Source organism: Macrotis lagotis, chromosome 5 (assembly GCF_037893015.1).
Source record: "Macrotis lagotis isolate mMagLag1 chromosome 5, bilby.v1.9.chrom.fasta, whole genome shotgun sequence".
NCBI lineage: Eukaryota > Metazoa > Chordata > Mammalia > Peramelemorphia > Peramelidae > Macrotis > Macrotis lagotis.
Window position 1 is genome coordinate 259234806 of NC_133662.1, and position 24435 is coordinate 259259240.

At 40.2% G+C, this 24435-nt stretch overlaps 1 protein-coding gene across 3 annotated transcripts; it reads left to right on the forward strand.

Moving 5' to 3' along the window:
* Positions 1-267: 267 nt before the first annotated feature.
* TRA2B (transformer 2 beta homolog) lies at positions 268-23362 on the forward strand. Of its 3 annotated transcripts, XM_074189556.1 has the most exons (11): positions 523-609; positions 7508-8082; positions 14109-14218; positions 15054-15187; positions 16080-16242; positions 17230-17418; positions 18155-18270; positions 19117-19200; positions 20917-20976; positions 21914-21987; positions 22593-23362. In XM_074189556.1, the coding sequence occupies exons 3-11, from the start codon at positions 14120-14122 to the stop codon at positions 22601-22603; spliced, it is 930 nt and encodes a 309-aa protein (XP_074045657.1). In that variant the 5' UTR covers positions 523-609; positions 7508-8082; positions 14109-14119; the 3' UTR covers positions 22604-23362. The 3 variants fall into 3 exon arrangements, with proteins under 3 accessions (XP_074045655.1, XP_074045657.1, XP_074045656.1); XM_074189555.1 differs by lacking the exon at positions 523-609 and having other exon boundaries at positions 989-14218; XM_074189554.1 differs by lacking the exons at positions 7508-8082; positions 14109-14218; positions 22593-23362 and having other exon boundaries at positions 268-609; positions 21914-21995.
* The last annotated feature ends 1073 nt before the right edge of the window (positions 23363-24435 follow it).

Here is a 24435-nt window from a genome sequence, read left to right on the forward strand (position 1 = left end):
CACACTTACAATCCGGCACTCGGGTTGATGCTATGGGCCCCCCGGGACGCCCCAAAGTCTCCCCTCTTTCAGGGAAATGCAGTGGGGGGCATGGGCGGGGCGGGGCCGGGGGCTCTTCCTGGCCTCTTGCCCTCTGTGGGCTCTTTGGCTTCGGTTTGGGGAGGGTGACGTGACTCGGCCACGGCCACGCAGGTCGTTATTGCGCGTGTGAGGCTCGTCTCGCGGCGGCCCGCCGGGGTGGGGACACGCCGGGGTGGGGGCAGGGCGGCGGGCCCCGGCAACATGGCGCCGGCCGGCTCCCCATTCCGCCAACGACAAAGGCGCGCGCTCTGGCGGGAAGCGGCGGGGGCGGGGCCTGACGTCACGTCCGGCCGGCGGCGCAGCGCCGGGGGCGGGGCCACGGCCGCGTCCGGCGGCGTAGAAAAGGCTCCGTCACTTCCGACCCAGCAGACGGGAGGCGGAGGCGGTGGCGGGAGTCGGGCGGCGGCGGAGCAGGCGGCGGCGGGCGCGGGCGGCGGAGCAGGCGGCGGATCCGGCGGCGGCGACAGGCCAGCGAGGCGGCCCGGCGGCAGCATGAGCGACAGCGGGGAGCAGAACTACGGCGAACGGGTAGGTGGAGGCGGCGGGAGGGAGGGCGGGCGGGCGCAGCCGTTGGGGGAGGCCGTTAAAGATGGCGGCGGGCGCGGGCCGGGGCCGGGGCCGCCGCGGGGGGGGGCGTTGCCTGCCGTCTGCCCGCAGCCATCTTGGGCCCCGCGCCGCCGCCACCGCCGCCGTCTCCGCCGCCGCCGTCGCCGCCAAGGGCACAAAATGGCGGCCGGGCTGGGGGGGGGGGGGCTGGCGGAGGACCGATCCCGGAAGAGGGGCCGAGCGAGGCCCCGGATGTGCGGGCCGCGGCGGGAGGGCGCGAGGGCGGCCTAGACTGGGCGCTCCCGGGGGCTTCGCCCGGCTTTGTGTGCCCGGCGGGGCGGGCGCCCCCTCCGTGGACTCGGACGCCCCGTGACGGACTTTGTGGAAACTTCTCCCTCTCCGAGCCCGAATCGGAGCAGAACTGCTTCTGAACACGGCCCTCGGCCCCTCGCCATCGGGGCTGTGACCCCTTTCTGCCCCCTTGTTCGGAGGAGCTCGGCGGGTAGTGGAAGGCCACAGCCCGCCCGGAGTGCCACCGTAGCAAGGGCAAGCGCCCTGAGACACCAAGGCAGCCACCTCCAGAGTAGACCATTTCAGGGGCACGGATTGTTAATATTTAGAATCGTGTCCCCCCCCACGCACTTTGCAAGCAAAGATATTAAAACTATGTACACCGTGTTTGGGAAAGTTTTAGTCTAAAGCTTCCCAGCCTGGGTGGGAGATTGTTTAGACTTTAGACAGTAACCCAGACCCATTGCATGGGTAGAGTAACCTTACTTTGATTTCTTTCGAGATTTTTAGTTAAAATAATAGACCTTTGGGAGTTAGGGTTTTAAAAGGTAATTTTCAAAGGCAAACATTGTTTTTAATGCTCTTAGCCTTTTCATTTGGGGTATGGTTTAAATATAATTCCCTAATTGGCATAATCGCACTGAATGGTGAGTTTATTGTTTGAAAGAACTGATTATTTTAGGCTGATTGTGAATCCTGGGACCTTAATTTCAATCAGCTTGAATTTTTAAGATTTTATGTAAGGCATTGGGGTTAAGTGATTTGCCCAAGTCACACAGCTAGGCAATCATTAAGTGAGGTTGAATTTGAACTCTCTGGTCCTCCTGACTCCAGGCTTGGTGCACTATCCACTGTGCCACCTAAGCTGCTCCCTCAACTTGCAGTTAGTATATTACCAGACCCTGTATGCAAATATATACCCCCCCCAAAAATTTTTTTTTTAAATCCCAAGCTCTTGGAAGAGACCTTAAGAGTCATTGTAGTCAAACCTCCACATTTTATAAATAAGAGAAACTGAGACAATGAGTGTTAGTTTGACTTGAGGTCTTCTGGCTCCAAACCCATTGTCTTTTTCCCTTGATTATACCATAGTGAAATGTGGCAGTCATCTTTGAGGTTAATAGAACTCAACCCGTACACTAGTGACCTTTAAATTAATCCTACTTAAAAAAAAATTGCTCAGGGGAAAAAAAGGGTTTTAGTTGAATTGAGTGAGCAAGTGGGGTTAAGTGACTTGCCCCAGGCCACACTAGGTAATTATGAAGTGTCTGAGTTCGGATTTTAACTCAGGTACTCCTGCTCCAGGGCCAAGATTTCTTTTTGCTTCACATATGATTTGTGTGAAGTTAACCTTCACACACATAAGACTTGCAAATACCTTTTTATGTTAACAAAGGCCTGGTGAGTAGAAAACTACACACAGAAATCTAAGCAAAGTGAATTTAATAGAATTTAAATACAGGTAATCACATAGTGTGTGCTTACACTAAAAAGACTGGTCATGACAATTGAAGCATTGCATTTTCATATTATTTTTCTTAAGGAAATTTTCATCCTGTGTTCTTAAGGATAAAAGCGCACTGTATCACTCGATGCCTTTTGGCTCTTAAATTCTGTCCCTTCTAGTGTGAAATTAAGTTCTTTGCTGGAGTCTGAAGTGGAATAGAATTCTCCCTTTTGAGTCTGTGTATTCAACTGGAAAATGGGACTAGTTTAGACTAGGAAACACCTTAAGAAAGATCTGTCTCTTGAGCAGCTCTAATTTGAGTCTATAATCAATCCCAAGGATCTGTAAAGACATTGAGAGAGCTTTCTTGGGTCAGCTAGGTGGCACAGTGGATAGAGCACCAGCCCTGGAGTCAGGCAGACCTGAGTTCAAATCTAGCCTGTGAACACTTAATACTTCTCCACTCCCCAAAAAAGAGTGCTTTTCCCCTCTAGATAGCTGAAGTTTTAGTTCTACCCCACTCTCCTCATTCAGTCTTCCTGTGAATTTGGCAAACCCAGAAATGGGTGGAGAGTGTTAAACACAAATAGATTGGCCTAGGGCTTTGGATTCCCAAAGGAAGCTCTGTAAGTGCAGACTGCAGAAAAGTGATTGAATTTGATGCTACCTGTCTAATAAGAGAAAAGTGTAAAATTGGGGTCTTGAAGGATGTAAAGGAAGGGCAGGACCTACCACTTCTAACCTCACTCCCATAGAATCCTCCCATGCAGTATATTCATATCATGGTTTAGGATGGAACATTGCTTCTCAGGTGGCCCCAAACAATATAATTTATGTCTAATGAGCAAATCTTGCTGCAACTTAGGACAGGTACACACTTTTACTATGCTGAAGCTAGTGAAATGTCCACTATTATGGATGAGCCTCTGCCTTTTAAACCTTCACTTTTAAACCTTCAGTTAACAATATTAAGCTGGTTGTGCATGTACTTTAAAATGTTTCTTCCTTGGAGGAAGGGAAAAAAGCTTTTGTTTCTCATTATTTCTTCATTAAATTCTTTCTCTTGAATATTCTCTGAATATTTTTGGTGAGTCAGATTAGTCAGTTTGGGGGATAGTTGCTTTGTTTTTTTAGATCTCTGTTAATTGAATGGTTTGTGGTCCTTTTATTAAAACCTTTTGCTTATTGATATCTTCCTAAAATTTCCCCCTCCTTTAATAGCTCATATTACTGACCCACTATTATTCTTTACTTAGTGTTGCTTTTCTTTATTGAACTTGACAAGGCATGTAAGTTTGGATTCACTTTTTAGGAGCTGAATCAGTCAAACTACAGTTTGGCTCTGACACTGAAAAGCTTAGCAAGATTTCTAGAGAGAAAAGAAGTGCCTATGTTAAGCTATATAATAGAAAGTTGGGAAATAAGAAAATTGGAATAAAGATACAGATTGGGTCACTGCTTACCTTCTTAGCATTGCTCAATTGATTACCACTCTAGTTTCTGTACTTGCAGATAAGTATGTAGCTGTAGCTGCAGATAAATATGAAACCTAAAGAATCCAGAAACTATGGGAAATGCGAGTTACCCAGGAATACTTGGCAGCAGAGGGTCAATGTGGATAAAGTCCAACAGTTTAGGCAGCTAAGGCCACAGCTCCTCTCCTTTTCTCTGCCTCAAACTTCCAGGAGGAGACTTGGCATGTAAATCAGATGAAACTAAAGCCTTCATCAGGATTTCTAGCCTTGTGATTCTTTCTTATGGTGAATCAAATGTAGGAGGAAAATTGAATGCTCATTTTTTTCTTGCTTTATTCCTAATGAAGAAGTTATCCTATTATAATAACCCTTCAATTACATTTCACTATTCTCTTCTCTCCAGGCTTAATTAATGTTAAACTTGTATCTTGCTTGTAGCTTCTTTTCCCACACTAACACTTCTCTAGTTCCAGCAGTATCTAGTCTCAAAGCCTAGCACTTCACTCCTGTTTTTAAGGATGTTGTATTTAAAGATTTTTTTTTTAATGTCAGCCAGATAGGAAATGGTGTTGTATTTTTCTGGATAATAATCAGGTTAGATTATTAAATAATTATAAGTACTGTAGTGTTGAAGAAGCTTCCTGGTTGAATTTCTTTTTTAAAACAAACCTCCATAAAGAACCTGGACAACCAGTGATAATTCTTCTGGTCGCTCAGTCTGGAAATGAAGTCTGACAGTTTAACTGAAATAAGGGGAAATGACAAAAGATGAGGTAAGTAACCATCTGCTGTCTTTGTCCAAGATGGAAGGGAAGATCTTAGAGTGGGTGTGGTTTGTGGCACTCACCTGGGGTGCCTACTCCTCACATGTCTCACTTGCCCATCTGAACAGAGAGGGAGAGACCAGAGTTTCTCAGTTTGAGTTAGGATATTGCTGAATGAAGAGAATAGACTTTTTCCATGAAAACTTTGATGCTTACCCTTTTATTTTGGTGTCAAAATTGTGGTATTTAGGAAATTTTTATTTGCTCTGTTTATAGATGATCTTAATGTGGGTTTGGCATTTATTTTGTCATAGTTTGGTCTTTGCAGTTTTCAAATGAAATTCTTTGATTAACCTCTTTACTGTGGCAAATTTGGTTCCTCATGTTATTTTAAATTCAGAATATATATATGTGTATATATATATATATATATATGTATAGCATTTTCAGATGATTTCAACTTTAGCAATTTAGCTTCAGTGTATCTGTAGTGCAAGGTTCCCGTAATTTTGGCATTAATTCTCTAGTAGATTTATGTAAGGGGTGGTTGCTCTTTGTGGGAAATGTTGAATGCTTTAAGAATATATATTTAAAGTTTGTTGTACTGTGCCAATCTAATGGGGGGGGTTGGTAAGCAGGGTCACCAAAACAGCATCTCTGCTTGTGACCATTGGTTTAGTTTGTTGGCTCAGTGTTTATTTACTTCCATATTTCTAAGGATCTGGGAATATAGTTGAAGGGGGTGCTCCCTCCATTGACTAATTGAAAGCATTCAACTATTGAGCAAAGGATCTTTAAAGAGTTCCTATGGCCCAACAATTGATCAATTGGTGGCAAGTCTAGTTAAACTCTTCCCATCATCAGGAACCTTTCCAGCTTGGGTAGGACCTTGTCAGAGCTATTGCTCTGCTAAAGTAGCCACCAGGACTGCCATGCACAATGGGACGTACAGAAGGACTTGAGTGGAAGAGAGAGCTTAGTTTTTTAGGGTCTTGGCTTCTGTGTGGGAACCTCCACAAGAATATTAATGCCATTTACAGAGAATTGATTGTTTAAAGATTTCAATTTTAGGTTAACTTGACTTTAGTATAGCCATTCATTTTTCCTTCTTTACCCACTCGAAAATCAGTTTTAATTTACTAATGAATATTTAACTTTGTGGACTTGAGCATGCCAGTGGGTTGAAAAAAAAAGTCATGGGTGGCAACAAATTATTCTTTTAAAATAAATTAATGGCATGGATTTAACTACTGATCTTGCTAGATGTGTTTCTTATAGTCATTAAGCAAATAAAACAGTGAACAGACTAGACTATGAGCCTACAATCAACTTGGTTGTGTGGAACTGAATTTTTAAGCAATTGATAAGAGACCATAAACGCTAAGGTTTGAGGTACCATAGTTTGAACAGGTATCAGTCCTGTAGTTAGAGATGGGTGAAGATTTGGCATTTCCAATCTTTAAAAAAAACCACTTCTGTGCCAACTCTGTCATGTGCCAGAGAGGAAACACACTTGGATCTTCTGATTCCATAATTCCAGTTGGGATTCTGCAAATAAAATTCTCCATCTTCCCCAGTCTTCTGTCAGCTCACTCCTCTAAAATAGTTGAAGCTGTCCCATAAATAAAATGCATTTTAAGTTATCCTAGACTACAACTAAACTTGAGTTGAAGAAATTTTGAAATAAGATGGTATGATTTTCTTTGCCTTGGCGCAAAAATAGTTTTTTTTTTCTGAAAATAGTGTAGAAAATCTTTTTTCAGATAAACTTAGGTGACTTGGAACATTAATAAGAGCTTTCTAATAAGTCTTTTAACTCAGTGCTGACGTATTGTTTTCATGATGTTGGCATCATTTGGTGATGCTATTTATAGTAAGTCATAATTGATTCACCTAAATCTGAGAAATAACATTTTTCCCCATGGTTGCCAATTTAGTTTGAGTAATGTTCACTCTTGCATATTGGTGCCTTATAAAAATATCTTAGATGCATACGGGGAATTGACTGATTAGGTTTCTTGAAACTGTTCATTGGGGGAGGGTTTGTTGTTTTAATCTTTGGAATGAATTTTTTGAAATACTAACTATTGTTTGATTCAGTTTTGCTTTGCACTTTATGGCTGTTCGCATAGATGGTAAATGTAAAACAATCTTTAAATTCTCTTCTCTTCCCCCATCCCTACCCCCCCCCCCCCCAGCCCTTGGCTATTTTTAAGTGCTGTAATTACTATCAGTTCTATTGATCAGACCATTTAATATTTTTGTCTTGGGGAAAGATTTTTTTTTAATGAAGAAGTTAGTTAACAAAATTAAAAATAGAACTTTTCAGAGGTGGTTCAACAGTAATATCCCAATTTTTTAGATGCAGTGATATAATTTGATTCCTCTAACTGAAATCCTTAAATATGTAGTGCAAAAATGCATGAATTTTAAATGAGTTAAATAGTTCAGATCACAAGAAATGTGAACTACTTAAGCCCTGAATGGTTGTCAAATGTACAAATGAATTAGACTTTTTGTTCCTGCATTTTTGTTTTCAGAATGTCACTTTGACTAGAGACTGCTTAATATGGCCTTTTGACATCTGAGCATTTTCTTTATTGATATCTAAATAAATTTCACACATGGTCAACTTAATAGGGTTTTAAATGTTAATGAACAGCAAATGTTCAGTTGTGTACTTAATGTTCAATACAGGGATAAGTAACTATTTAAGCAGTACAGACTGAGAGTGGACAATTATAGAAGCAGCTGAAAACCTGATGTTTCAGTTTTTTGAACTGCATATTCTAGTCTTAAAAGTCCAAACCAAAAAAAAGGCTTTTTTTTCTAGTTTCAGTTTTGGCACTAGATTTTATCCTGGAGTTTTAAAATATTCTTCATCCTGTTCTTTTTCTATTAAGGTTAATGTTGAAGAAGGAAAATGCGGAAGTCGTCATTTGACAAGTTTTATAAATGAGAATTATTTGAAGCTCAGGAATAAGTGAAGCTGAAATTTGAAAAAAAAAAGAATGCATGCTAATTATCAGACCAGAAGTCCCACTTATAGAATATTGAGCAGTTTGTGTGAAGTGGGGAAGATGAAAGAAGTCAGAATTTGAAACGGAAGAATGAAGAAAAGAAATAAAAGTGAAGTTAAGCTAAGAAGTAATCTGGAATGAGAAAGCACTACGCTAAGTACTCACTAGTCTGTTTCTGTGTCCCTGTGTATATTTTGCTAAGCGTGCATGCGTGGTCTGCGGCCCAGGGAGAGGCTGAGCAGGGCCTAGCCTGCCTCCACCAGGGGGAGCATTTTTGATTGGGCAACTTTAATGCCAACTGCCCTGACCAGTGATGGAGGTGTGAGCTCTGGTACTGCTCCTGGAGGAATACCCAGATCAAGAAGGGGTTTTGTTTTCCCCCTTCTGCCATTGACCCCACAATTTCCTTCCCCCAGACCTATGAAGAACCGAGCTCTGGGACTTCAGGAGTGGGGAAGGTAATTGCTGCTACCACCACACGCGGGCACTTTTAAAGCCAAACTATGTGTGGAGCTTATTTTTCTTTTTAGTTTTAGCCAAAGTTGAGTTGTAGGAAAAACCACCAAAATTTTCATAAACTTAAGAAAAGAAAAAGCACCCTTTTGCTCCTTATGATCTGTTATATTTCTTTGCATCAGTATTTTGGTCTCATTACTTTCTTGTCTTTCCAAATTACTTTTATCTTATCAACCAAACAATAATAGCATCACCCTTTATAGACCTGATTTCTGAATGTCATGCAGTTCTCTTGAAAATTTCTTTTAAGACTGACTCCTGTTTATAGTCACCACACCTGAGCAACCAAATTTAATCTCCTTAAATTCTCTAATCAACCCTGAGTGAGGAAGGGATTGGAGATACACAAGTAGAGAGGAATTTAGTCCTGAGGCATTAATACATCCTCAGTGTCCAAACTCATTTGGTTTTGATTGAGGATAGGTGTCTGATCTGATCTAGGATCCAGGATCCAGTCACAGACTGTTTAGCTGGTGCAGCCTATGACTTCCCCAGACCTTCCTTGTTCCTCCACTTTACTCCAGACCATCTGGGGAACTCTGCCTGAAAACCCTGTTTTTTATTTTCAAATGTGGTTTGCATTTATCAGAAGGTTAAAACTTAGGTTAACATGTCTCCATTGGAGGTTGTAGCCACTATATAACTTTATTTGGGTGCTTACCCAACAGGTGCTTTCCTAGCCTTTTGGGAAGGGAATCATTTTCTTTAAGAAAAATTTGGGTAGCTGTCCATTTTAACTTTTACTTTCCCTTCCTTTGCCCCCACCAAAAAAAAATTGAATCAGCTCTTAACATTTCACTGCATGACAGATTGCCTAGGGGGTTGAAATTTTTGGTATTGTAGAGCCATTTATTAATTCTGAATAAAATAAAAATCTCCCTGGACATTAGGACTCCGGCCAGGCACTTGTTCCCCAAGCATTCTCTCTGACCTAGTGTCAGAGATTGCTTTTGGGATATTTTCTTCTTAGGGGTCATAAATCTTGAGTAGTAAAGCATTGGAGGGCTTCTCCCTGTAATTTTTTTTAAATTTATGTATGTATATATATCTATATATATATATATGTATGTATGCATTATGTGTACACACTCACACAGGCCCTGATAATCAATCTAGTTCATATCTATTTTGACGATGTAAATTCTCATAATCTGGGACCATTAAGGCTACTCCATGAAAGCTAGGATTTCAGTTGCTCAAAGATCTGTCATTCAGGAGTCCTTGACTATCTTTTATATGGTTTATTTTTAGTTAGATCTCTTTAGGATGAAGCAAAGGAGGTAATGTACAGTAATAGAATACTGTCCCAAGAACACACATTTTGTTTAGGGGACTAATAATCATCTGTGTGGCCTTTCTCCCGGATTGGTGCTATTTTCTTCTCTTTGCTGTGTGACTCTTAGCTTGTTCTGTGATCTGTACCTTCTAAAGTAGACTATACATTAACATGTCCCCAAAATGTCTCTATCTAGTTTTAAAATGATTGTTAGCCATATGCATCATCACCAATCCTCTCATTCCATTCAGTAAATTTGCTTAGTACTTAAGAGGTTGGAGAATGTTTGTACAGGCCTCTGTGTGGATATTGAAAAATTGGGGTCCTAGCCACTGGGACTTAGTCCGGGCCAGGCCTCCATTATGTGACATTAGGCAACAACTTGAAAAGAGCCACCTAGTTCATTAGCTATGTTTCTGACTTAGTCATGGGGATTCATCTATAATCCACACAGTCTAATCGATCATCATTAATTACAGAACTAATAGAAAAAGTCCAGGGGTTGCTGGAAGCTGGGAGTAGTTATCCCATCCAACATCTCTTGTACTGGGGATATTTTTGTTTCTAGAATTTTGCCACTTATTTAGCATTGGCTTATGTGGATTTGGCAGGGGCAGTGTGGTGCCTGGCATCCTTATTGTGAACTTGGCCGGGGTTGTTCCTGATTTCCCCAGGAAAAAAGCTATTTCAAATGGTATTTTTAGTAGAAGTATATTCCTGTCTCTAGGTGTTGGAGTCAGGCTCTCTGGCCAAGCTTGCTAGGCTTAGAATTTAAACCTTGTATCAGTTTTCATATTCCTTGTACTTTACCCCTCCTTGGGGGTGGAATGGTACTAATATTTTTCCCTCTAGGGTTTTAAAATGACAACATGCAGTTTTTCCCAGGACACTTCTGTGTGACCTTAGCTAGAACATAATTATGTATCTTGGTTCTCATTTTTCCATTAATTAGAAACTATTCCAAGAACTTTTTCACTTAGAGGGAGACGTAACATTGTCTTTTCTTGGTGTCCCTGAAGCCTATCACTTTAACATTCCATGCCTTTTTGTTTCTTCTGAGCAAAGACATCATAAACTTTCTACTCATGTTTAATTTTGAGAATGCCTCTTGGTATTAATAGCTCCCTTAGGAGAATGTACCACTGGGTACCCTTTTACCCAAACAGAAATTAGACTCATTATCACGAGGAAACTCTGAGTTTAAAATGCTTCATTAAGACCTCTGCTGTTTTGTTGCTTAGTATGACTTGATCAAAATCTTTCTCTTCATTCTTGCCCTTTTTTTCCCCTTGCCCCTTTTTTATTTTGAGTAAGTAGGTTTACAGCTGACCAAGTACATCCCAACCTGTTAGATTTTTCCAGTAAGGAAATCTATGCCTCTTTCCATTCTTCCCTTGTTAAATTTCTTGCCTTGCATCCGATGTTTAATCTCAATGGTTTTTGTCAGATAAATCATTCATATCGGCATCTTTGAGACTCTGAAAATGCTGGGTGACTTAACAGCACTTCTTCACATCATATGTTGAGTCTATATCAGAAACTTCTTCTCTTTCTCCTTATCTCCTCAGTTGGATCATTTATTCTCAAATGTTAGTGGAGAGGAGTTTACATCATAATTTGTTGCCCCAAAGTCCAAACCTGTGATGTAAACTTTTTGGTCTCTGATTATCTACTTCTGTATAGCTTCCATCCTTAATAGAGAGATCACTGGCACTTTATTTCAGTATCCAGGTTCCTATTTCCTCTCCGGTATAAAAGGCAACAAATAGGAAACTAGCAGGAACTATCCAGTTCCATCATTCTGTTTAGCTTTCTAATGACTTCCTTTGGCACAATAAACTTCTTTCAAATACCAATTCTTTAAACACTAGTCTTCTTCTCCCCCCCCCCCCCCCCCCCAAATAATCTCAGGTTCAATTTTCTTTCAAGGCTGCAATAGTCTGCCTATGGCAGGCTTTGCTTACTCCTCACTCAGGGACAGTTTCTTTTTGGAGGGAGCAGGTGACTTAATGGGAAACTTAACCTAGACATTTCCATAGATGGTCACTTAACTTTCTTTTTGCTTCTAATTCCAACCCTGAATCTCTCTTTATGCACCCATCCCCCCAGAAAAAAATTTCTCTTGGCCCTGTAGAAAATAAATTGACCTGACAGAATATTTTGATTCCCTTAAAGCTTCTTCTGTCTTACTTGGCAGACTCTTGTCTCATAAAATGACTCCAGTGAGAAAATCAATCCTCTTTTAACACTGACAAAATGTTGAATTCACCTTCATATCCAATTTAAAAAACTTCTTTATAGCATCTCTCAAAGATAACTTAGTTAGTGACTATGTCATTGCCTTACCCCTTTTTTTTTTTTGGACAACTCTTCCAGCCCTAATTTTGCCTTTGGTACTCTTAGGTCTCTTTGAAATATCTTTCCAGGTTATATATACCAGGTCAATCAGTACTTATCAATTGACTCCTGCTGTGGCAAGAAATTTTGCAAAAGGCAAAGGCCTTCCCTAACTTGCTTGGTTATCATCTCTTACAATAGTACACCAAAAGAGAGCTTCAGGTGGGATTCAGTGGTTCAGCATAGCCTACAATGGGGCCCCAGGTCTGTTTATGTCTATCCAAGGAATTGATAGAAATATTTAACAGGGCCAAAGATAAAAGTCAATAGACTAACTTCTGAATGTTGGCTCCATAGGATTGGGGTATCTTTGACAATCTGGTGAAGCCTATAGAATTCTCTAAGAATTATAGTTTTAAATGAAGTGTTGAGTTTAACTTAGCAGCAAGTGAAAAATGTATAATTTCTTCCCATTTCAAGTTTACACACACTTTGAGCAATCTAGGTAACAACAACCACCACCCCATTAGGTGTGGGGGTTTGGGGTTTTTTTTTTTTTTTCGTTTGAGGGGTTTGGCTTTTTTTGTGTGTTTTTTTTTTTTTTTTTGCTGTAATTATTCAACTACAGCTTCCTTTCCTCTGCCTGTATTTGTAGTGCCACAAGAGTTGTGGTGTTTTGGTTTGAGTTTTGGGTTTTGTTTTGTTTTGTTTCCAGAAACCTTGCCAAAATCAAATACTCTTTATCCATAGCCATATCTAGCCAAAAAGGAAAATGAGTTTGGTTCAACTAGCCCCATGGAATGCTATTTAGAAATGTCATTCAGTCTATACCCTCATTTCTCAAACTAAAAATGGCTCTGGGGAGCAAGGACATAATTGGAATCTCTTAAGAGTTCTGATTACATTCTAAGTTTTACTAGGGATCATTTTGATCAATTTTAAGAAACAAGTCTCTTGGTTTTGTTCTTATGAAACACTGAGGTTGAGCTAAGAGAGAGACTGCGAATTTGTAGTTGTTTGTGCAACAATTGTATTTTAATTGGCTTCCTTTTTAATCCTATGTATTTTATGAATCCACACCCTATAGGATTCACCAGACTGATCACCAAAGGAGTTTAGAAAACACCAAAAAGGAGATGAAACCCAGGGATTCAAATTAATCAGTTATCTCCAAGGTCCTCCCTTCTAGCTCTGTGTAGGAAGAAAGGCAGCCATGGCACATTTCAGGTGGACTTTTGATAGTGTGGGTGGTGGTTGAACACATTTCAGGTGGACTTTTGATAGTGTGGGTGGTGGTTGAACTTTTCCCTTCTGGTCAACATTTCCAAAATGAAGGTCCATTTTCCTTAAAAAAAAAAATTGAAAGCAAAATAGGAGTTGAATAGTTCTATAATTTTCTGTTAACTTGATATTATTATCAAACATGTACCAAACATGACTTTTTAAAGGCTATGTCATAGATTCTTGGTGTGACCGTGGGCAAAACTCAAAAGCATATATCTGTAAAATGGAATTAATAATATTTAGATCTGCACCATAATTGTGAGGAAAGCATTTTGAAAACATAAATGAAAGTCTACATTGCTTTTAGGGAAAATCTTCCATATCTCAGGTTCTACTTTTTGTTATATAAATTTTAGCCTCCCATAGGGTAGGAAACAAACAAACTCTAGAGCTTTAGTCTAAAGTTCATAAAGTTGTTCCTCTTTTCAGTTGTGCCCTCACATCTTTTAACTTCTTAAAATATCTTCTACTTCTGGGAATCCCAAAATGACTAGGAGTAGTCAAGGTTTCTCTCCCAGCATTGTTAGAGAAGGCTGTTCTGTGATGCTTCTATTGTGCCTTATAGCATCTAAAGTTCCTGCTATGTTTTGCCCTTGTTATAAGACTCGAGTCAGGTTTCTTTACTGTCAAAATGCCAACTAAGCATCTCTTCCCTCCTTGAGAATAGACTAGATTGGAAGGTAGAAAACCTAGATTTGAATCTACTGCTTCCTGCTTTTATGATCTGGATTCACTTCTTGAATTTTCTTGCTTTTTCAGTGGGTAGTGAACCATGATTCCTAAATTTCTTCCAGCTTTGGTAGGAAAAACTCTTGACACCATAGAAGATATTAGTGTACTAGATTTCTCTTCTTCTTCTTCTTCCCCCCCCCCCCCCCCCCCCCCTTAGCTTCCTCTGGTCTCTCACCCTATTAGGAATCACTCTTAGAGCTTGATTTTAGCAAGTAGATCTCCTTCACTGAACTGTTAGTCTTGCTCGTTGATACTGTGACTCATTAAACTGCTTTTTCCTAGTTGGTTATAGAATCCATTGGTCCTTCATTTCATCTTTGTCTTTTTGCTCCACTCCAGGTTCTGATTGGATGGGCTGGCTTATTCCCGTTCATCAGCCACAACTTCATCTGGCCATGACTGCACTCCTGTTTCTCTTCTTCCTTGGTCATCTCCATGATGGCAGAGGGGTTTGTTGTTTCTTTAGGCTGTTAGCATTTCCTCTCAAATTAAAATTCCATCTACAGTGCCTTTGGGTTGTCTGCTGCCTTTGGTAACAGATGTGCCCGTTATTTATCTCATTCATTTGGATCCTTATGTCACCATTTGTAGGCCAGGACTATATAGCCAACCCTGACCAACTCAGAATGGGCTTCTCTCTTGGAGCCATTACAGTCTGCCACTGAGGGAGGTGGATCAGGTTGTATTGTTCCCTTTAGTTTCTTAGAAGTGGTTGGAGTTTCTCACAGTTTTCTCTTAGAAGTACAGGAGAGCAAAAAAATTGAAAGTTTCCTAGATTATCTGTGAGATTTTCTTACCCAAACTACTCTATCCACAGATTGTTTTGAATCGCAGAGTTTATGGGGCATACAAGTCCTCCTTCCCTTTCCTATATTCAAACTAGCCCCTATCTGGAGAACTCTGCCCAAAATACTTTTTTCCTTTCTTTCTTTTCTTTTTTTTTTTTAATCATTTGATTTTGCATATTACTCTCTTGCTTCAATTCTTTTCCCTCCACCCATTCAGTACCCCTTCCAGTGGAAGGTTTAGATAAGCTCTGGTCACAGTTGCAACCAGGTGAAACAGAACGGGGTTGATGGGATAATATACTCACCCCTAGATGGAAAACATTAACGTTATTTAGATGACTTCAAAACAATCTCTAGTTATCCACTGAACAGGTGTTTGTGTAACCTCTTTGGAAGGGCAAGGGGGTCAGCAGTCTGCCACACTGTTTCACGCAGGTTGTTTAGATTGTGAAGGCCGAAAAAGAACACAAATTAAACTTGACAAATCTGCACTTAGGAATCCCGTTCCGCTTCCAGAAGTGGAAGTGCCCATGGATCTGGAAAATCTGCAAGACACACTCCAGCACGGTCACGTTCCAAGGAGGATTCCCGACGCTCCAGATCCAAGTCGAGGTCCAGGTCTGAATCTCGGTAAGTGAATGCTATGTTTAGAAGGGTTTTTTAGAATGGGAACTGGGGTAGACTGTTGAGTCTTATGAGAGAAAGAAAATGATGATTTTTGTGCTTTTAAAATTTCATTGGGTACTAAACACTTCAAAAAACTGGCTTTCTCCACAATGGCTTTCAAGCATAACCTTGCTCTTTGGATCCTACAATTTTTTGCCTCAGCTTCTGTATCACTAGTGAAAAAACTTTTTGAGTTTGTTCTCCTTTCCTCTAAGCAGCCATGTTCCTTCCTGAGCCTAGTCAGTCATCTCTTCTGTTTCTTTGGTCTCAGCTGCCTAAATCAAGTAACCTGTTACTACCTGTAACCTAAATCAAGTCCCTCTGAGCCTCAGTCTCCTCTTCCTAAAATGGGGGGGGGGACTGATTCAGGAGCCTCTAAGCTTTCCTTTCTTCTGCTGTCATGTATCATTCAGTGTTTGTTTTCTCACTCCCTTGGAATCTGCTCTTCCCTCCTAAACTACCAAAACTATTCACTAGCTACTGGTGACTACTTTTGCCTCACTATCATTTGACTCTACTGATCCCTTAAGGTCTCCCAATATTTTTTGATGGTGCACTGCTAATCTTACCTACCATTTTTGATTTCTCCTGTGTTTGCACTACTTCCTCAGTGTTCTGTTAATACTTCACCAGGCCATGGCTACAAGACGTTCATTAAAAGTGCCTCCTGACTATCCTTCCTAGGGTTACTACTCTCAATGATCCGTCTGTTTTACTTTTGTGAACTTTTTAAATTCTTCTGTCTTTTCCTACTCTACCTCCACAAAGACCAACAGGGCCTCATTGGTGGGGCAAGGAGATGTCAAGTGTGGACATGGATCTGAATAATCATAACCGTGAATACTTTGTCCTGTAGATCGAGATCCAGAAGAAGTTCTCGAAGGCATTATACTCGATCACGTTCTCGCTCCCGCTCCCACAGACGATCCCGGAGCAGGTCATACAGTCGAGATTACCGAAGACGGCATAGCCACAGTCATTCTCCGATGTCTACCCGCAGGCGTCACGTGGGGAATAGAGTGAGTAAAATTCCTCAGTTCCATTGTTCAGGTTTAGTCTGCTTAAATCAGATTCAGCACCTGTTCTTAGTGGATTATTTTCCCCCACTAATTTGTATTTATAAGCAGTTATTTGACATTGATCTATAGAATAATGAATTAGCAGCAAAAGTAGAAAGTATTGCATGTTTGGAGAATTATGAACTGGTTTTAAGGTTTTTTTGCAAGGCATTGTGGTTAAGTGGCTTGCCCAAGGCCACACAGCTAGGTAATTATTAAGTGTCTAAGGCCAGATTAGAACTGAGGTACTCCTGACTCCAGGTCTGTATCCACTGTGCCACCTAGCTGCCCCTTATGAACTGGTTTTTAAAGAAAGATGTTATTTATTTTGTATTTTAAAATTTCCCCTCTAATCTGGCTTCCCTACTCCCCCAACAGAAGGCAGTCTGTTAGTCTTTATGTTGTTTCCATGGTATACATTGAATGTGATGAGAGAGAAATCATTCAGAACCACTTTTCTAATTGTTTTAGTTTAGGATATGATCAGATTGCAATTTTTTGGATTGCTCAGTAAATATTGGACATATAAGTATACCTTGGTAAAGCCTCAGTGTTCAGTGTGCTAAGGTGGCATAGTGGATAGAGCCACCAGCCCTGGAGTCAGGAGGACCCAAGTTGAAATGTGCCCTCAGGCACTTGATTTGCCTGTGACCTTGAGCAAGTTACTTAACCCCAATACCTTGCAAAAGCAAAAAATAATCAGTGCATGCTAATTTTACTGCATGGGAGGGTTGACTAATTTTGTGATCACTAAAGTAGCAAGCTAGTTTGGAATATGAAATAGATAGAAATGCTACATTTTGATAGTTCTTGTCCTTTGAGATCATAAGCATCTCCATCTTAATTGTATAATCTTGAACCACCTAAGTATTTTAAGAACTATTCTGATCTTAGTAATTGAATCTTTTCAAGACTGGTTTTTAAAAGTCCTTTTATTTTTAATTACAGGCCAATCCTGATCCCAACTGTTGTCTTGGCGTGTTTGGATTGAGTCTGTACACCACAGAGAGGGATCTCAGAGAAGTATTTTCCAAATACGGCCCGATTGCAGATGTATCCATTGTGTATGACCAGCAGTCCCGACGCTCCCGGGGGTTTGCCTTTGTGTACTTTGAGAATGTGGATGATGCCAAGGAAGTAAGTGGAAACATGTACCTAGAATGGGGTGGGAGATCTTTGGCTGCTTCCTGGTCACAGTAGGACTTTCCTGGATTGGGGAGTGTTGACAATAATTGGGAATTGCTGAAACTAATCACAGTTTCAAAAATAAAACTGTCTAAAAAATTAAACCAAAATTTGATCAAGGAATGAGAAAGAAAGCTTAGGAAGTTGGCTTTTACAGACCATCTTTGATCTGTAACATTTTGAGACAAGCTCAGTATAATTTGGTAAAACAACCCCATTTGTCAGTCACAAGTTGCCTATAACTGCATGTGAGAAATCTAATGCAGCAAATATTAAAAAGTACCTAAAGCTAACCATAACAATCAGATTCTTTAAAAAAAAGTCTGGGCTTCAGGACAATTTGGGGATTGTATTTAAAGGGCCAGCTTAATTTTTTTAACCGTATCAAGAGCTTTGGTAAAGTCAGTCTAATTTTGAAGATACTCCTTGAACAATTCTATTGCATTGGCTTTTTTGGATAGTTTTCCACACTGAGGCTTGCCTACTTTGCTGAAATCACAGGTCCAGATCAAAAACAAAGAAAGAATCCTAATTGCTCATATTTCACTAGTGCTTTGCCTTTAAAAGTCGTTCTCTACATGTAGTCTCTTTGATCTTCAGGCTTGAGTCAGGATGCTGCTTGGGATGACAGAACCTGGGTTCAGATTCCCTTCTTCTAACAAGTCAGTTCCCTTATTTGTGTTTGAAGGCTAAAGAGCGCGCCAATGGAATGGAGCTGGATGGCCGCAGGATCCGAGTGGATTTTTCCATAACAAAAAGACCCCACACCCCAACCCCTGGAATCTACATGGGGAGACCTACTTAGTAAGTGATTCCTGGCATACTATCCAGAAATTTTACTGGGGAAGGAAAAATGAATTCTTGTGTGCTACCACTAGGACCTGTCAGTGTGTGAAGCAACAACCACCACATCTAAATCTAAAGCCTTCTAATGTATCTCCTGCTCTTGTTCTCAGGTTGTTAGAAATTAGTCTAGAGGCTCTCCTTTAATATGCCAAATTTTTATCTATATTTTGGTCTGTGCTTAGATGGCCAAAGGATGTCTTCCAGGAAAATGGCATCTTAATTGGATTCCTCTTTTTAGTGAGAAATGAAATGAGTCATGTTGATCATGTACCTCTTCCCTATTAAGTGCCTCCCTGGCTCTCGCTTGGAATCAGGAGGGATTAAGGGTAGGACTGGGCAGCCCAGGTTCCAAGGGGTCCCATAGCACTCCTAAAATGTTTATTTTTTAAATCTGTAGTTAAAAGCTGAAGAATAGTTATTATGAGTTGAAGTTTAGGTTATAATGTCTTTATTATAGGTTATAGATTCTGCTTTTTATTCAGGATATTTTGTTGGGTTTGGGGGTTTTTTAGATTTTTTTTCTTCATGGCCTATATTCCAACCAAGGTAGAAGTTATTTAAATACAATCCATTTAGGAAATAAAAATCATTTGGAATGAAGTTCTAGGGAAACTTAAGCTGAGATGGCAGTGGTTAGATTTTTAGCAAGTTGGACTAAAACATTATGGATAAGCACTGACTTTAAAATTGGCTAGGTTTGAGGTCAAATCACTAATTTCAGTCAGGCAGAACTGAAAACAACTGAACCAAGTGATAAACCGAGAGTCTGAAGAGAACATACTTAACTTTGTTTTCTGTATATAGTGGTAGTTCCCGCCGTCGTGATTACTATGATCGAGGCTACGATAGAGGCTATGATGATCGTGACTATTACAGTAGATCCTACAGGTAAGAAGTCTTGTTCAGGTTATTTAGGCTATTCCAAGTCTGTGGTAACCAGGGAAGTTGCAGCTTCTGGATTTTGTAATTTATGTATAATGATTCTTGGGCAGACTTGTCTTGCTCATTTTAAAAACTTTTCTAGCAAAATAATTTTGTGATAAACAGTTTTGGGGCATAATAAATAGTATTTTTAATCTTAACTGGACTTTTTCCATGTTCCAGGAGCTTTCAGAATTTTGTAATCATTTAATTTGCTTGCACTCAGGTTAAACTGTGCTGCCATTATTAGATAAGTTCTATTCTGTTTTAAGAAATCTAGAACCACAAAGATTTCTTCTAGTTTTCAAGGCAGCATATCCATCCATTGATTAACCATTTGGCACAGGAATTTGGATTTCCTGTTATGTGATCACATAATGAATAAGTCCATCTGTTGTGGCACAGTTGTTTAAATCTGTTTAAATGCCAGAAAAATTGAACTCTGCCAAGGAACAATAATTTTAAAGTATTCTCAACCAGAATATACAGATATGCAGGTTGAATGTTGGAACTATTTTAAGTCCATTAGCCAGTAGAATAGGGCAGACACCCTTGAAACAGCATGGACCATACACTAGTCTGATCCGATGTCGAGTATCCCTAAGCCTGCCTGTCCTCTAGGACCAGAGTGATTCTGATTGACTAAAGAACCCCAATATTGAAGGAAGGGTAGCCACAAAATGGCCTCTAAGACTACAGTATTCTTTCTAGTGTGCCTTTCACTGAAGGGGATCTTTGGGAGGGCTATCCTATCTTGTAATAAATACGTTTGTTCAGTATGATTAAGGAACCTTCCTTAAGTGGGGATCTTGGAAGAGTCCAGGTGGAAAGAATTCTTTGAAGACAAAAGATTGGAAAACAGGGATTGAGTTGGGGAAAAGACAGATTGAACAGGGGAATGGGGTGAACTGGTCCTGACTTTAGCCTTGAAGAATCCAAGAGCCCCATATTGTCAAGATTAGGTAGTTTGGGGTGCGTTTATGCATACACACACGGCTCTTATTTTATACATGCAAAGTTTGGAGCTTCTGAAGCTGGCTGAATCTTCCAAATGTTGCCATTAATATCATTGACAAATCTTGACTTGAGGCTTGGTTAGGGATGTATGTATAGCAATTCATATAAACAACTTAAGACATTGTTGAATATCTGCAGAGAGCATTGTTAGAGTTTAATATGATTTAGTTTGGGAATGTAAGGGATTATACTTGTAGCCACCAAGGAGCCCTCTTTTGCTTTTCAGCATTTGTAATTATTTTGCAAGATGGATCAGCTTCTTTAATTTATGCCTTGCCATAACTAGTATGGAAAAGATATGACTTAGGAGTAGTGGTATGATTGCTATCTTCCAGTATTTTTAGAGGGCTTGTCATGTGGAAAAGTTATTAGACTGTCCTGTTGGCCCTGGTCTAGGAGCAGTGGGTGGTTGCGGAAGCCCATTGAGGAATTCCTGAAACAATGAGGCCTTCCCTAAAGTGGAGGGAGTGGGGTGCCGGGGAGGTCCACCCCAGGCTGGTGTAACCAGTGATGGTAGATGAGGTGCTTGGTTGGCTCCTGGTTGAACTAGATGGCCACTGAGGTCCGCTGCTGTGATTCTGGTACTGTGTTGTTTAATGTCATCTAATACTCCTATAATGCAATAAATCAAAACTGCAAAAAAGTCTTTTGCTTGTGTCTTCACAGAGGAGGAGGTGGAGGAGGAGGAGGGTGGAGAGCTGCCCAAGACAGGGATCAGATTTACAGGTATGCTAGGCGAGGTCTTTAGTGTTGGGAAAGGTCTGAATTAAAACAGGGTTCACGCCAAGCTTGGTCAGACCAAGGGGTTCTCCATGCAATGTTGATCTCACCAAATTATAAGCCAGAAAATGCATTGCAAGAATATGTATCGAGGCTGAATGAAGAAAAAAACATGTCATATTAGGGTTATCAGACATTTTTCAGCCTTTGCCAAGGAGTTAACTAGATGTTGAAAAAGTTTTTTAAAATTCTGTGTGAAATCACAAGGTGCTTGCTAATTGACTAGAAAAAGTGGCACTCCAGGGCAACCTCAAAGTTTACCTTAAAAGTTTGACTAGTTTTTGTTTTTGTTTAGAGCCTAATGATTCAGAGCCTTGATCTCCACTTGCCCTACACACATTATATAAACACAATCTTTGAAATTCAAGCAGGGTGTGATTCTTCCAGTTACTCTAAGTCACTGTGCCACACCCCCACTTCCCATATAAATACACCTCTTATTAGGCCAAAAACTTTGCTTTGGGAAAAGAGGAAAAGGGGTAAGATGGTTCTCCACACCACCCTTGGACCTTAATTTTGTTTGGAGAATTGAATGTGCTGCTGAGTTAATGAAATGAGGGTGTCAGTGCTGCTTGCCAGGGTCCTCCAGCTTGCTTATTTGAGGTTTAGACCAAACTTTTTATTACCATTGGGACTGTGCTTAAAGACAATACAGTGAGCCCTTCTGGTAAGTAATTGTATATCCCCAAGGGGTGGGGGCCACATTGCTCTGAAAACTGAGTCCCAGGATTCATGAGAGCTAATTCAGGTTACTGGAAGCACTCCATAGTTGGATTGTTTTCATAAGCTGCCATTGCCCACATAAGCAGCATACCCACAAACAAGCTCATTTAGGCAACATTGTTTTGTGTTGAGGATTGAATCATTTCTTATTTGTTTCCAGGAGGCGATCACCATCCCCATATTATAGTCGTGGGGGTTACAGGTCTCGGTCTCGATCTCGGTCTTATTCACCTCGTAAGTAAAGAATATTTGATTTACTTGAGTACCAAAGAAAGACTGGTGGGCCTTGCACACGAGTCTCGGGATGTTTTAGCTTAGGGGATCCCCCCATACACATAGGGTGATGATTTGTCCTTTCCAAATCAGAAAGGGTTTTGTTATTTACCTCTTGCCAATTTTAATATTTCTCCCCATCCTAGCAAGTGCTGGAGTATCAAGTGTTCTTTCCAGGTACCATTATATCCCAAACCTCGTGACTTGATAATTGATAAATATCTATTGTTTTTCAGCACAGGAACATACAATTTCTGTCTTTAAGATGTTACGTGATTGTTGGGGAGATGGCAGGGGTTTGTACCAGGCCCTTCATGGGGCAGGTGACAGTTATTGAAAATATTTGTCTTTCCTGGACTATCTCTGAAAAGTTAGTATAATCTCAGATGTGATGTAATTTTTTGAAAATCTGATATAAACTGACTAATTTACCAAGTTATAGGGTGTCACTCATAACTATCAGGAGAGGGGTCTGGGTTTCTAGATTGAGATTTATTTTTAATAAGATAAATAATTAATATTTTTTACTTTTCTTTCCTTTTTGTGTATGTGTGTGTTTGGGGCAGGTCGCTATTAAAGCATGAAGATGGTGGATTTCTGAAATGGGATTTTGTTTTGTCGACAATATTTTTTTATTGTCTCCTGTTTAAAAGTGAACAGTGCCTAGTGAATAGGTGACTTTTACACCTTTTATGAAGACTACTTTTGGTGGAGTTGAAATGCTGTTTTCATTCTGCATTTGTGTAGTTTGGTGCTTTGTTCAAAGTTAAGTGTTTTCAGAGAAGTATGTTTTGCATGTATTTTTTTACAGTCTAAATTTTGACTGCTGAGAAGTTTCTATTGTACAAAAACTTCATTTAAAAGGTTTTTCTACTGAATCCAGGGTAACCTGAAGATTTGACATTTATGTAAAATGCCTCCAAATGGTAAACCAACAATAAACAGTTTGATTTCTACTTTTCTTTTCACCACATCAATGCTTAGGAAAATGAGTCTGTGGAAAATAAGTCAGATGCCCTTCACCCTTGCCATTTAGAGAGCACCATACTTAATATATCTACAACTGAGTGTTACGATTATGATACTGTGTAACTCTGTATTACTAGTATTAGAACTAAAGGTATTTCTATCCAGCAACTGCTTCCTGCTTTGTCTGAATGTTGTTTGTCAAGCCTTTATGTATCTGTGCACATCAGGTGAGGCCACTAGATAGAGTTTGAGGCCTCAAGGAAGGGCCGCCTTCCTCACCAAACTGTCTTGGAAGTGGTGAGGCTGGGCTTCCAGTCATTGATTGAGTGAAGGGACCTTGATTCCACCACAAATGGTAATCTTCATTTTCTGACTTTAGATTACAAAGAAAAATGGGTGCTTCATAAAAGAGGGCAGAAAGGAACACTTCAGCAGGTTGATGAGTGAACTGAAGACTTTGCCTGTTAAATTGCAAAAAAACTATTTTGAGATCCTTTTGCTTACCAAAGGAGGCCTGATTCACTCGACTGTTTTGAGAACTGTGTTTAAATAAACTGTTAATTAAAAAGAGAAAAAGTTGGTGACATTTCAGTTTGCCTAAAAGAATATAATATACTATATGATGTTTAAAAGAGAAAAAAATGCTTACTTGTTGCATTTCAAGTTCACAGACCCAGACACAAGTCCCTGATCTAAAAGATTCTTTGCTTTCTTACACCAGTCTATGTTCCAGGGAGTGGGGGTGGGTGGGTGGAAAGGGTCTGTTTTAGCAAGAATTAAGAGTTGGGATGATACTGTGAATCTTTCAGAATGCTATAGAAAGAATTCCATATGAGCTCCCAGGATCTAATGTGTAATCTGTTTAAACTTCTCTAAATGTGGGTCTTTCTCAAAAATTGTTTTTGTGGGTTTTTTTAATGGAGCATCTGGCAGCAGTAACTTGACTTTGATAATTATATTTCAAGGCAGAGTGGATAGTAACTATTTGCATGTCCCAGGCAGAGGAATAAAACATTTAGCCTCTTTTCCTATTCTCAAGTCTACATTTGATCTAATGTGCACTTTGGCTGGTAGAAATAAAAACTTGAGAGTAAAAGAAATTAGTTGAAGAAAAGATTGTTTACTCCCTAGAAGATTAGGAGGGCTGAAAAGAGTGGTATTGAAACTGTCCAGGTCAAAGATAGCCTAGCAACATTTTTTAAATGAGAAAGATGTCATCTCCCAGGATGTTATAAACATAGTAGTCCCTTCCCAAGGATTCTGGGGCTGCTTTGGGAATGGAAGTGGCTGGTGGACTAGTGCAAGTCCACAAGTATCCAAGTTTGTCTGGGACCAGACTGCCCAATGATTTTAAACTGCTAGTCCAAATGTTTACAGATTTAGAGGATAGTTAACTGTTCTAAGGCAAGCAACTAAGCTGACCCAGCATACAGGGCAGGG